Genomic DNA, 15,234 nt, shown 5'->3' on the forward strand with positions numbered 1-15,234 from the left:
AAGAATGAAACCGGACCCTCCTTATCTCTCACCATATACAAAAGTTAATTCACGATGGGTAAAAGACTTAAATGTAAGACATGAAACCACAAAAATTCTAGAAGAAAATGTAGGAAATACCCTTCTAGACATTGGCCTAGGCGAAGAATTTATGACTAAGACCCCAAAGGCAAATACAACAACAAAAATAAACAAATGGGAGTTGATTAAATTAAAAAGCTTCTGCATAGCAAAAGAAACAATCAACAGAGTAAATAGACAACCTACATAATGGGAGAATATATTCACCATCTATACATCCAATAAACGGCTAACATCCAGAATCTACAAAGAACTCAAACAAATCAGCAAGAAAAAAACCAAACAACCCCATTAAAAAGTGGGCAAAAGACATGAGCAGAAGTTTTTCAAAAGAAATTAGACTGATGTACAACAAACATGTGAAGAAATACTCAACATCACTAATCATCAAGGAAACGTAAATCAAAACTACAATGAAATATCACCTAAACTCCTGTCAGAATCGAATTGCCATTATTAAAAAATAAAAAAATAATGGATGCTGGTGAGGATCCAGAAAGAAGGGAAAGGAATACTTATACACTGTTGGTGGGACTGCAAATTAATACAACCTCTATGGAAAATAGTCTGGAGATTCCTCAGAGAGATAAATGTAGACTTAAGAATCAACCCAGCAATCCCACTACTGGGTATCTACCCAAGGGAAAAGAAATCATTTTATCAAAAAGACACCCGCATTCAAATGTTTATCACAGTGCAATTCACAATTGCAAAGATGTGGAATCAACCTAAGTGCCCATCAACTCATGAGTGGATTCAGGAAATGTGATACACACACACATACACATGCATACATGCTCACACACACACACACACACACACACACACACACACACACACACATACACCATGGAGTACTACTGAATCATCAAAAATGAATTAATATCTTCTGCAGCAACTTGGATAGAATTGGAGACCATTATTCTAAGTGAAGTATCTCAGGAATGGAAAAACAAACACCACATGTATTCTCTAATAATTGGGAGCTAATCGATGGACATACATCACTAAGAGATGTAAAGGTCATAGGAAATCAAGTAGGGGAGGAAAAGAGGGGAGGGATAAAAACCTACCTATTGGGTAATAATGAACACTATTCAGGTGATAGGCATACTAAAAGCCCCAACTTAAGCATTGTAAAAGGTATCCATGTAACAAAAATATTTGGACTCCCTTAATATCTTGAAATAAAAAAGGCAATCAGTGGGACACCTACCAAGGAACTCTTAGCCAGGTTCTGGGCCACAGGGGGTTCCACAGGCAATTCTGCTAGGGTTTGCACAGTGATGGTTCTTATAATTAATACAAATGATATTTCCTTTCTTGTTCTCGATGGCCCCAGAATCTACACTCAGATTAAAACCCATTGAATATCTGTGAAACCTTCAGCAAATCAGACTTGTCTCTATTTCCTTATCTGTACAATGAGGGTGGAGTTAGATGGCCTTTAAAGCCTATGTTAATGGTTTCAGTTCTACCTCTTCTTTATGTATAATTATTTGAATTTAATTTACCTACAAGAAAAAATATCCTAAGTGCATGTATTCTCTCTCTCTCTCTCTCTCTCTCTCTCTCTCTCTCTCTCTCTCACACACACACACACACGCACACACACACACACACACACACGCACGCACACACATTTATTATGTGGGTTCCCTACATATATATGAATTTAAGAGAGGAACACTAATCTCTAATCACAGTTTCTGGTCTTTTAAATAATTACATGGCTTCAGCTAATTTCACAGAGTAAGTCTCGAGTCCCAACATTTTTAAGCTATATGTTTTTCTTTGAAAATCAGTATGTTTTATCTTGATTCATCTCTGATCTTAGGAAGGATGTTAAACTAAACAGCATCTTTCATTAGTTTTTTTCAAACTCTAAATTTAGTATTGTACTGAAAAAACAAACATGCAATTTCACCTTTACCTCCCTGAATTAATAATTCTTATTCTTTCATTCCTCAATCTTATGAAACGCATCTGTCCTAGCAGAACAATGTCATTATTAAACTCAACATCTGGTGATAATTGGAAACTTAATTGCCTTCAGTGATTTTATGGGAAGTTATAATATCACTAGCAGCTCTTTATCACTCTACCACTTGTTAAGGCCAAACATTTACTGCCTGATAAATTTCAAGATCAAGAAGCAAAAGGTTAAATGCCATGTTAAGTGTTTTATTAGTGAGACTAGCAACTGCTGGGCTTTGGAAGGGGGAGCAGAAGCATATTCCTAGCACATCTGCTTTGTTAACACACAGCATGTTAATAGTCCCAAGAGATCACAGAGTTTTGTAAAGGAAAGCACCACATTTCCTTTGCCTGTAGTTATTGGTGAGTAACCTCTTTCTATAGGATATTGTACCAGCTAGTATTAAGGGAAAGAACATCACTAATCTTAACAGCATGGTATAATCTCCCTTAGCATGATATTCAACTGTGTGTCTTGCCTACTCCATAAGGTTCTGATTTACTGTTATTGATACTTGGAAACTTCTACTTTACATACATAAAACTAGGTTTTGTTATAGTGGACTGAAGCCACCTGCCTGAAATGCCAACACTTCCTCCTGCAGTGGCTTACCACCTGCTGTTCTTAACTGTACTGAGTGTAGGACATGAGGTTTGGAATTTCCAGTGACTGGGGATCAGGCTCATTCTCCTCCTTGTAGAAGCTAACCCACTCCTCTCATTGCTGATAGCTCCAACCTGTGAAAAAGGAGATCCTGAGGTCAATTGCATGAGCCACATGGAATGACATTGCCACATACACAATGTGTACCTGCCCGGTGTGTAATGGACCGTGCAGAGCCACACTGCATCCCCAACACCTGGGAATAAGTTAAATCCTGCACACACACACACCTCCTCTTGTGCCTTGGAGGTACAGGCTCTTACTATGACCTCTATTAAGCCTGGGTTTTAGTCAAAAGTTCACAGTCAGGAACTAGGCCTCTGGGCCTGTAGGATAAATTCTCTGGGGACAAACCTATGAGAAACTTCCACACCATCTTGTCCTTTCTCTCATTTTACAGGTAAAGACTCAAAGTGGACCCAAAGAAGAGTCATCCAGGATCCCATAGTGAGTAGTAACAGAACTGTGGGCATGGCTTGGTATCCTCACTTAGGGTCCAGAGCCATTTCTACCTCATGCTGACCAAGGGACTCAGTCTCTTCCCACTCCAACCCTGAACCTTTCTGCCCCAGCACACACCAAAAAGACATCACTGCTGACCCATAACATAAGGAAGGTTCTTATTCAGAGAAGGACTATGCTTCTTCCCTGCAAACTAAACCTAAAAGGTCCAGAGTTCCCTTAAGATTTAAAAGAACCACCTCAGGGCAGAGATGATTAGGGAAAAACCATTCCCTTCAAAAAGAGGCTTGCCTTTTCCAAGTCTACCAACAAAGACGCCTTGGAGTTCCCTCCATACTCCCCCAGCTTCTACCTCTTCCAAGTCTTTGATCTTGCCCAATTATCTGTCTCTTGCTTATTTTATTCCTAGTCTTGGGCCAGCATATAAAACAGACACCTCTGTGGGGATGAGACATTTGGTTAAAAATCAGTTCTGCTCCTAGTAAGCTATCGTTACCCATGTGGATGCTCACCAGAAAGGTCCCTATGTTGACAAAAGGGGACTTTTACCAATAAGCAGACAATGTTTTTCAACTATACATAGAGACTAAAATGTCTGCCCTGGAGCAAGCAGATATGCAACCAATTGCCTCCTGGATCCACAAGAGGATGGCCCATGGGAATTCAGATACCATCTTAGATTGGTCCTACATGCATGGACTGTCACTGTTGTCAGATGTCAAAAAAGCACTGCCTAGGGACAGATTCTCTGAACCAACGGGCTGGAATGTTCTTTGCAGGTAGATGATATTTAGTGTCTCATCCCATCCAGAAGATTTCACTGGGTCCTGACTGCAGCTGACACTTTCTCCAGGTTTGGCTTAGCCACCCCTGTCCATTCCACTGACTTAGGACACACTATCCAGTCCTACAAAACCACATTTCTTTTCTGTTCAGTTTTCCTGAGCACATTGCTTCTGATAACAGTGCCAGATTTGTAGCCCAGGCTACACATTAGTGGGCCCAATCATGGGAATCTCTATGCTTCATATCACTCTCAATTGTCAGAGATGATTTAGTGTCTTGATGGACAATTAATGATAGGCTTATTTGGCTTATGGGAGGGGATAAGATAACCTCAGACAGGACTACACATTTCAGGAATTCTCATATCTCAATGCAGCAATTCCCCAAGATGGTACTTCTCATTTGCACCATGTTTGATCAGACTGTGTGTCCTGTGTCCCTTTCCACTATAACACCCCCTTTTTTTTTTTACAGTTATTGAAACCTTAGTCTCTGTGGGAAAACCTGCAAGGCCTTCCATCCCCTTTGACTCCTTTTCTGAAGATTCATAAATATGAAAGATTAAAATGACTTCCTTGGTGGTTGTCCCCCTGATCTCCTTTTTGATTTCAAGGTATTAAAAGGGTATAAATGTTTTTGTTACATGAATACATTTTATAATGTTTAAGTTGAATCTTTTCATGTACCCATCACCTGAATAGTGTTTATTGTACCTGATAGATAGGTTTTAAATTCTGTATTCATGTAAATGTAAACTTAAAAAATAAATATTTTCACTGGATATAGCATTCTAGGTTGGCAAAAATTTTCTTCCACTAATTCAAATATATTGCTCTACAAAATAAAGTCCATCGATCTTTACCAAACTCTTCCAAAAAAGAAAAAGAGGGAATAATTCTCACCTACCATCATAGTATTACTATGATACCAAAACCAAAGACTGTACAAAGGAAAACTATAGAACAATATCACTTATTAAATCCATAATAAAACATTAGGAAACCAAGACCAGCAATATATAAAAATGTTTATACATCATGACCAAGTGGGATTTATCCTAGGAATGCAAGGTTAGCTTAACATCTGAAAATCAATTAATGTAATATATTATATATAGAATAAAAAATATATGATCACTTAAATAGACACAGAAAAAAAAGTTCTATAACATCCAACACTTTTTCATGATAAAAACATTCAATATGCTAGGAATGAAATGGGACTCCATCAACCTGATAAAGGGCATCTCTGAAAAACCCACAGAGAGTACATCATACTGAATGATGAAGGACTCGCTGCTTCTTCCCTAAGATCAGAATGTCTACTCTGCTAATTCTAATTAACATTATGTTGGAAGTTCCAGCCATAATAATTAGGCAAAAAACAAACAAAAGGTATCCAGATTGTAAAGGAAGAAGTAAAACCATCTCTATTTGTAGTTGACATGATCTCATATATAAAAAGTCCTAAGATATCCACTAAAAAATATTAGAATTAATAGACCAGTCCAGCAAGTTTACATGATACAAAATTACTGTACAAAAATCAATTCTATTTCTATACCCCAGCGATCAACAAGTCTAAAATGAAATTCTGAAAATAATTTAATTTACAATCTCATCAAAGTGAATAAAATACTCAGGAATAAATGTAACAAATTAAATATAAAACTTAAACTCTGAAAACTACAAAACATCATATAAGTAATTGATTGAAGAATATTTAAATAAATGGAAAGACAACCCATATTCATGGATTGAAATAATTAACATTAAGAGAGAATTACCCCCCAAATTAATCTACAACTCAACATAATCTCTATCAAATCCTAATGGGCATTTTTTATTGAAATTAACAACCTCATCCTAAAATTCATATGCAAATATAAGTGACACAAAGTAGCAAAAGACTCTCGAAAAAGTACAAAATTGGAGAACTCACACTTACTACAAAGCTACAGAAATCAAGACAGTGTGGTAATGACTTAAGAACAGAAATAGATCCATGGAAAAGAATGAAAGTTTAAAAATAAACCCAGATATCTGCAGTCAATTGATTCTTGACAAGAGTGCTAAGCTATTCAATGGAGAAAAAATAGTCTTTTCAACAAATGGTGCTGGGACAACTGAATAACCATACTTAAAGGAGTGAATCTCGATGATTTTCTCATACCATATATAAAAATTAACTCAAAATGAATCAAATACCTAAACAAAAATATATAAATCTCAAAAGAAAATATAGAAGTAAATCTTTATAATCTTAAATTTGTCACAGGATTCTTAAGTATGACACCAAAAGCATTAACAATCAGAAAAAAAAACTAAGTACACAAACATCTTTGTATTCTTGAGTGAATCTCAATTTGTCCTTTCAGTCTCTTCATTTAATGTAATACTAGATTGGATTGCTAATATTTCATGTAGGATAGTTGTATCCTCATTTATAGATATGGCTTCCCAGAACTCCTTTATCATAGTCTCTTCAGTGGATTTTACCATCATATTATATTTTCTTTAAACAAAAATGTCTCATTTTTCCTTAAGGCCACATGTGGCCCTCTAGATACCCAAGTGGAGTCCCTTGACCAAATCCAAATTTTGAATTCCATCAAAGTTTGGATTCAGTCAAAAGGCCAAACTCAAGGATCCAGATGGCCACATGTGGCCCCAAAGCTGTAGGTTCCCTACCTGTTCTGACAGGAAACATCTCAGGAAGCCAAGCCATTTGAGATGGTAACTCATTGAGGACCTCAGTTACTTTCATTCTCATACTCCTTAGGTCTTTTTGGAAGAGAGAGATGGGTTTAATTCTGTAATTTGTAATTTTTAATTCCCACATTTTATCAATATTTTCAATTGTGTTATCATAGATATTTGAAAGGGATATTCTTTTCAGTGAAAAATACTTCCTATGATATTGTTTTTTCTCCCTAAGGTAGTTACTTACAGGTAATGTTTAGCAATTCTTTAAGCCAATGGCTCTAATATTTATCCACCAATTCTTAGTTAGGGTATTTTTCTAGGAATAAATACTGCCAAGAAAACAATTTTAAACTTGGTAAATATTTAAGGATGTTTCCTATATTCATAACTATTCTCATTTCATTGTATGTTTTATGTTTGGAGACTGCTGTTTTCCATTTTAGCTTTTTCTGATTCACTGAAGTTTTGATCAGAACTGAAGGAAGTGACTTGTCAGCCAGGTCTCTCGTTTTCAAGGAGCATTCTCTTCCCCCAAGTCAAAGAATTTCTACTCAAGCCAAGAAAAAGATTTTATATCCATGGGCAGTTCTCTTCTAACAAAACCTACCTTAGGGTGGAAGATGTAGTGCTCTGAAGCAGGTGAAAAAGCTTATGGCTTGATTCAGAAGGTAAAACTACATCATTTCTCCTGGCCCCTAATGTAAAGAGACCAAAATAAAGGAATGTTCATATTCTCTTTGTCTACGTGGTAATAACAATATTATAATGCAGCCCCTATCTATTCTCCCCCCCCCCCCAACATCTATCCCTGCCTCCACTAATTCTCTGGTTACTAATTGTTTGTACCCTTAAAATTCAGGTCCAGCCTTTGTGAAAATAAATTGGAGCTTCAAAACCTAGCTGCAGCCGGGCGCGGTGGCTCACGCCTGTAATCCTAGCTCCCTGGGAGGCCGAGGCGGGCGGATTGCTCGAGGTCAGGAGTTCGAAACCAGCCTGAGCAAGAGCGAGACCCCCGTCTCTACTATAAATAGAAAGAAATTAATTGGCCAACTAATATATACAAAAAAAAAATTAGCCGGGCATGGTGGCGAATGCCTGTAGTCCCAGCTACTTGGGAGGCTGAGGCAGGAGGATTGCTTGAGCCAGGAGTTTGAGGTTGCTGTGAGCTAGGCTGACGCCACGGCACTCACTCTAGCCTGGGCAACAAAGCGGGACTCTGTCTCAAAAAAAAAAAAAAAAAAAAAACCTAGCTGCATAAAAACTTGTGATGGCTAAAGCATGTACAATACACAATTTCCCTCCTATGACTTGCAGAACAGAGTTTATTATTTTTTACTTCTAACAAGGGTACTCTGCCCGTGGATCATTGTAGGCCAGCATACCTTGAAGGAGCAAGAATATGTTACAGCACAAGGACCTGGAAAGCCCAAATGCACATTCCAAGATGTGGCTCTCCCTCTTTTGAATCTGCTTTTCCTAAGACATGTCACAGTTGGTCATCTGCATTCTTACCTTATTCTTTCTATGAGAGTATAAGTCCCTGGATGGCAAGGACTGTCTCTTACTCATCTTCTGTATTGTCTACACACACCTTCAGATGTAATAGGCCCTTTAGTAATGCCTACCGAATTGAAAAAATACCTTTACCTTTTCCTTAGCTAGGTATTACAGTCCAGCCCTAAAAGTATTTTCAGTGGTGAACCATTTATCTAAAGTAGTGGTTCTTAAACTTGAATGTGCATCGGAATCACCTAGAAAGGATGTTGAAACAGATTTATGGGCCCCTCTCTTAGTTTCTGATTCATTAAGTATGGGGTAGAGCCTAAGAAGTTGTATCTTTAACAAGTTCCCAGGTGATGCTAATGTTGCTATTCCAGGGACCATACTCAGAGAACAAGTGATCTAAGGTAAAAGTCTTGCAGACCAATTATCTTATCTGTTCCTCTCAAGACATCAATAATATCAATTATCAGGAAACAAACATTCTTTATGAGAGAGACTCAGAAGATGTTGTAAAAGAAAAAGAATATTAAGTCCAAAATTATAAAAGGAGAGAAGTAATATGTACACCATAATTTTGCAATACTATGACAAGAGAACATCCCTTAGCCTCACTGAATCTGAATCTCTGGGGATGGGGCCCAGGAATATACACTAATCACCAAGGGGGATCCTGATGCTGGTTGGCTCAGGGACCACTTTGAGAAGTTCTTCAGGATATTGTCACAAATAATCATCACACACCTGGGTAAAGTCCTATACATCATCCTAAGTTTCTTTATGTATTGAGCAACAACTTCTGCATGACCTCAAAACCAACTCTTTTCCTCTCTGGGGTTTGATTTCTTCCCTTACCAAATGCAGATCCACTATGTAGCATGCTCTATTTCTACCCTAGGCCCTACCGTCCATTAAGTCTGCTGTCCTCAACTCCCGGACCATGGCCTGGTACCAGTCCATGTGTGGCCTGTTAGGAAACAGGCTGTGCATCATCACCTGAACTCTACACCACACACCCCCACCCACGGAAGCCCACTCCCACCCCCACCTAGTCCATGGAAAAATTATCTTCCATGAAACCGGTCCCTGGTGCCAAAAAGGTTGGGGACTGATGCTTGTTACCTCTTTTTCCTTTCTCCAGAAATGTAACTGCTACAACAAGGCCTTAGTGTTGTCAGTTTTGCAATTAATAAATGGATTAAGGGTGCTAAATCTCAATCTCTGCTTATGGTGAGTTTATGGGGGGGGGGAAATCTCCCCTTGGTTGGAAAGGCAAGTGAACCGAGTAGCTAGAAGAGTAGCTCCACATTTATTGAAGAAATGCACGGCAAAACTACTCCAGATGAGCAATTTTTTTCTCATTCCATTTCTGTATGAGTATTCACTTAAGCAACTACCTATCTTTCAGCTCTTGCTATGTACTTCTCATCTGTTCCCACTCAGTTTAACATTTACATTTCCCAGGGTGAAATCAATATTTTAATGAAAAGGATGACTACCAGATATAATTGAACACTGGGAGTTACTGTACAAACCCAGCTTACCTGACAATATTTGTGCCTTCCTTTAGGCCCTTTGAAATGGGCCTAATCTTGAGCTGTGTTAGTGTGCAAATGCTGAATCTATCATGAATGTACAGAAAATTTATCAAGTTTGCAAGTGACAACACTGGAAAGATAGCAAATGTGTTAGGTGGCAGAATCAGGATCCAAAGAGATCTAGAAACAAGCAAACGAGCACATCAGAAGAGTAACCAGCATGGTTACCCATCTGTGTAACTTGGGTCCAAAGGATCTAAGTGTCAGCTGGAAAAGACTTGGAGGTTTGGGGGCTGGCACATAACAGCCGACTTCAAATACTGGAGGATGGATTAACTACCTGTGCAGGTCTCCAGCACAGTCCTAGGACTATTGGATGAAGCTACAGGGAGGCAAGTTTGGGCACAATGTGAGTAGCATGTCACTGCAAAGGGTTGAGTAACTCTGTTGGACAATTGTTCAGGCCGGAAGTGAAGTATTGGTGACCAAACATGACTACTTCCAAAGTTCAAATCCTCTGGCTACACTAAGCCCTGTGATTGTGTCACCTCATTGGCACTTGATCAAAGTTGAGCCACCTACTGTTTTGCTTGTGGAACTTTAAGCTATAGCAGAGAAAAAAAAAAAAACTTCCTTTTCCTGTAACCCCAGTGATTATTTAAGGATGTAAGCCCTTAGGAAGGGGGAAGTAAGATAATACTTTGAGGTTGCAAACAGGTACTAACAGCATAATCATTTTTTTGTAGAAAAAGATCACAGTCTGGACTAATAGATCAACAATCTGGATGGTTGTACTGTACACCCAAATGCTAACAATTCTAATTGGTGAGATAATAGGTAATTGGCTTGCATAAATTTAAAGTGATAAAAGTATTGTTTAAGGGCAGGGATTGGGACATACACATTTACATGTATTCCTATTGTCTTAGTTAGCTTGGGCTATCATAACAAAATATCATAGACTGGGTGGCATAAACAACAGAAATTTATTTTATCACAATTCTGAATGCCAGAAGTCCCATATCAAGGTCTAGCAGGGTCAGGTTCTGGTGAGGAGTCTCTTCCTGGCTTGCAGATGGCTGCCTTCTTGCTGTGTCCTCACGTGGCAGACACCTCCCCCCTCTTCCTCTTATAAAGCCGCATTCCAATCAGATTAGAGACTGACTCATATGACCTAATTTAACCTTAATTATCTTCTAAAGACCCTATCTTCAGATGCAACCACCCTGGGGGTGAGGGCTTCACCATATGCATGGGGGGCACAATCTATTCCATAGCATTTATGCTCACCATGAACACCAAAAATGCTTGGTTCATTAAGACAGCAAATTCTGTTCAAGAACCAAACCAGAGGTTCCACACTACTGGTAATTAACAGGCATTCGATATCTGAGTTTATGTTCAATAGAAAATGTGATGTGCTTAGTCTAGTGTGTTAACAAATGCCTCCTGCCTACCTCCCAATCCAACCCCAACCTTAGGTGTCCCCTCCCATTAAATTGAAAAAAAGAGAGCCCAGCTTGAATTCCAGCCCTTATTCACACTGAGTAAATCACTTCAGACTCTATGTTTTCATTTCTTCATCTCTGTGTTAAAGGGGTTAGTCCAAATGACTACCTCTCCCAAGGTTCTCTATGATTCTAACTCTAGGGGAAAAGCACCTAGCATCCCCAAGTCAGGACCCACTGGATCTGAACAGAAGCAAGCATTTCTCACATGAATAATCTGCTAAAACTGTCTTCCTTCAACCATTTTGTTTGGCTGAAAAGTGTACCCCTGTGTACTTTTCATTCCTTAGAAGACCACCAAGAATGAACCATAGGAGTCTCAATGCATCTCATATTAATATTTTATTGCTACATTAGAAATGAAAATAAACTGTGAGAAGCTACAAAAACATGAAACTTCATGAAAATTATGAAGCAATGGAGGCACCCATTGTAGAAGGTTAAAATTAGCTCATCCTGTAGGTGGAACAAGGACTACACGCAAAAAGGCCATCAATGGTTAAGACTTTTGACAGCATCTGCCACCTGGAATGTATACACCAATGGGAAGTTTAAAAATGAACTTAAGGGAACATTGGTTACTCCTGACTTATTAGCCAAGGAGTACAGGTGAGAAGACATCACAAGTTGCCTAAAATCTCTACAAACACATAGTTAACAAAAAACAAGGCTAAAACCAGGACTCTCAAGCAATGTTGAAATTCGTTCTTGGAAGAAGATTCCCATTTTATGACGTTTGAACAGACTCTTTCTCCTGCTGGATAGCTAGGGAAAACAAACACACAAAAAATCATTAAGAGGCTATTTTCACAAAATTAACTTCAGTCTCTTCCAAAAGAGCTCTCTGCTAAATCATTGAAGTCTGTCATACATGCTTTAAATTTAGAATGCCAGGGCAATAACCACAAATCCTCACAGTGTGGTATGTGCATGTGTGTATGTTAACCACCTGAACATTCATTAGGATGAATGTACATCAACTGGTGTTTTTTTTGTTTGTTTGTTTTTTTCGTTTGAGAGGTAGATGTATGCTGTTGCCATTTTTTTCATAGATTATTAGAGGACTAAGGAGAAAGTGAAGCATTTTCTCCAGATTTCTCTAGCCTTATCCAACTAGGAAGTTAAAACTTTTCAGACAATTTTGCTTAACTTTGGAAGTCTCAAAGCTGATGTGACAAAAAGTGCCCCTCATTTTTTGCAAATACACTTAAGAGTTTCTCCAGCAGGCTGTAATTCTAGAGGGCAAAACTGATCCCTTGAGTCTGGGCGCCTGAGTATACCCCAGACCTAAACTTGTTCTTTCACCTTATCTTGTAGTCAGGTAGAAAAGGCCAAAAAGGCAAAGTTTTCATGGTTCTTTAGGGATGAGACCAATGACCCAAACTGTTGGGTGCAGAAAAATGTCTAATAAACATAAAGTGGACAAAACTAAGATTTTTCTGGTGCAACATCCAATATTCCAAGATTGGTTCCAAATTGGTTTTTAGCAATTGTCCAACAAGAAACTAGTTTATTCCCCCATTGCTACTAAGATCTATTGTGAGAGTACCACTTATATAACTCAAGTAAGAAGACAATTATTTGATATTTCTAACTGTTGCATTAAATGCAATGGTTCTTTAATTATTGCTTACATTGTGGTAAAATTCACAAGAGTTTATTTACTGAATCTATCAACCTCCCCCATTGTTTGTCTCCACCAGAAACCTCCCCCACCCAATGACTTACTTTCCTTAGAAGGGAGAGTATTTTTTTCTTCAGTATTAGTTTTCTTCAGTTTTGACCTGTCAAACTTCTCCACTTCCGACAAGTCTGGCTTATCACTCATCTTGACTAAGAGAAGGACTGGAAAAAAAAATGTAACTGGCAGAACTATTATCATAGGAAAGGGTAATAGCTAAAAATTCTCACATTTAATAGCAATATTTATTTTACTTGCTAATTTTTAATCGGAAAACAGCAACAAATCTTAGAGAAGTTATGTGTTTTTTTTAGAATACATTAATTCCATATCATTACCCCATTTCTGATAGGCAGTACTGTAAATGCCATTAGATCCGAATGCACTAGAAACCAAGATGCTCTAGAAATCTGGAGCCAATATGTCCGACTCTTTAAAAAAAAAAAAAAATCACAGCAAAGGTAAAATGGAGGTGAGAGAAGCACAAGAGCAGATAAGGGTAGAAAACAACACAAAATTTTGGATTTGACCAGTAATTATTTTGTAAAAGATAGCACTATTCCAGCATCTTCACTTTCTACTCAATTACTTCTTTTCTCGGCATTTTTCTTGAGGGATGGGGAATAGCACATAAAAAAGGGTAGCATAAGTTGTACTAATTTCTTTCCATTTTAAATGCTCAAAGACAGTACACTAAGGCACTACAATGACAGAGGAAGGGGATTTAGTCAGTCATAACTAATTACACATCTCATAATAATAGCTCCTTGTGGCACTGCTTTGTAAATGCTGTAAGAAGGGACAGCTAATTGGGATAGCTGGACTTCAGTAGCATGAGACAAACCGAGTTGTGTCTTATTTCACCATGTTTTCTCTGCAAAGGGACAGGCAAGATGAGGCTCAGGTGCATGGACATGGACATGATGAATTGCCTGGTGCCCTGTGAACATCCCGAATTTGTCCAGAAGAAACAAAAGGAGACCCCAAAAGCAGGAAAGCAGAGCCCTCACGGGCGTCCCTGGCCCCACCCTGGTGGAGTGAGACACGTCCAGGGCCCGGGGTACAATGGAGAGGCCCCCAAGCAGCGAGAGGTCCCGAACGCGCCTCGGTTCGGTCTAGGTTACCCTAAGACCCTCCTCTGCCAAGAGATGAGACGCACAATCTCAAAGCTGGGAAACTGGGACTAGCAAATAATATAGCAGGGCGGGGCGCACAGACCAGTTTGTCAGGAGCAGTTTGCGTACTTTTTAAAATAACTGTTACCATTATCCGGGGCCTGCCTAACGGCCACGTGAGGGGAGGGGAGGGGGAGGGGAGGGGGAAGGGAGCGAGGGGCCAGCCCCAGAGGGCCCATTCCGGGCGGCCCCCACAAACTCCCCCTTGTCCTCTCAGGCTCCAACGGGCCGCTGCCGCGGACTGGCCGTTTTGGGTGTCCGCCCCCTCGGGCCTTCCTTTTGGGGACCGACCCCGGGAGGGCTCGGCGTGGCGTGCAGAAGGCGGCGCCCCGGGAAGACAAAGGCGCGGACCCGCCAGGCGGCGCAGAAGCGAGACGCCAGCCCCAACCCCGGCCCCTCCGGCTCCCGAAGGGCGACACCCTCCACTCTGCAGCCCCTGCGTCCTCCCGTCCCCGTCGCCTCTGACTCCCGCGGGCCGCACGGCCTCACCTCAAGGCTTGAAGACTCGCGAACTGCCGTGGGCCGAGCTGAAGACGCCGCTCACTCCGGACCAGGTCGGCGTTCCCGCGCAGAGCCCCGCGGTTATAAGCCCCTCAGCAGGCCCCGCCCCAGACCCCGCCCGGCCTCTCTGATTGGCCAAGGGAGCCCGAGCTCGCCTCCCGGCCCTCCCTCCCTTCCCTTCAGCCTTGCAGGCCTGCGCCCACTCTCTCCCCGCTTCGTAGGACCTCACCCCTGCAACAGGCGCTTGAAGACGTCAGAGCACACCCCGACTTCCCCAGACCCATGTCCCCAACTTCTCCCACTGCTTTAGTCCTGGGAGTCCACATGCCCTTCATCCCAAGTACGCTCACTTCTTCACAATAACAGGGGCCTCCACAATAAACAGGTAGATTGTTCCCAGTTAGCTTTGAACATCTGAAACTCTGCGGTCCGAGCTGGATGAGCCGTATGCAGCCTCCTTCGGCTCTCTATAGCCATTGGGACCTAAGCACGCTGTGATGACCGAACGGTGGCTTGGAAGTGGGGTTCGGTGTTATCTGTTCTAATACTTGGCCAGGTCATGGAGTAGGGCTGCTCATGGTGAAGGCGAATGGCTCAGAGTTATTCACCCCCACAGCTGGACGTTTCTGTGACAGTGGTGCTCTCCTATATAAAAG

At 40.4% G+C, this 15,234-nt stretch overlaps 1 protein-coding gene across 1 annotated transcript; it reads right to left on the bottom strand.

Moving 5' to 3' along the window:
- Positions 1 to 11,544: 11,544 nt before the first annotated feature.
- On the bottom strand, positions 11,545 to 14,687 carry TMSB15A (thymosin beta 15A). The gene is made up of 3 exons (XM_012758789.3): positions 14,567 to 14,687; positions 12,950 to 13,066; positions 11,545 to 11,986 (listed from the first exon to the last, which is right to left on the bottom strand). The coding sequence occupies exons 2-3, from the start codon at positions 13,047 to 13,049 to the stop codon at positions 11,949 to 11,951; spliced, it is 138 nt and encodes a 45-aa protein (XP_012614243.1). The 5' UTR covers positions 13,050 to 13,066; positions 14,567 to 14,687; the 3' UTR covers positions 11,545 to 11,948.
- Between the last annotated feature and the right edge of the window lie 547 nt (positions 14,688 to 15,234).

Source organism: Microcebus murinus, chromosome X (genome assembly GCF_040939455.1).
Source record: "Microcebus murinus isolate Inina chromosome X, M.murinus_Inina_mat1.0, whole genome shotgun sequence".
NCBI classification, from domain to species: domain Eukaryota; kingdom Metazoa; phylum Chordata; class Mammalia; order Primates; family Cheirogaleidae; genus Microcebus; species Microcebus murinus.

Bases quoted from the DNA above. Each gene is read 5' to 3' on its own strand.
- TMSB15A (XM_012758789.3), bottom strand. From the start codon at position 13,049: ATGAGTGATAAGCCAGACTTGTCGGAAGTGGAGAAGTTTGACAGGTCA. The intron at 11,987-12,949 runs GTAAGTCATTGG...TGTTTTCCCTAG, and splicing joins TACTCTCCCTTCTAAGGAAA to CTATCCAGCAGGAGAAAGAG.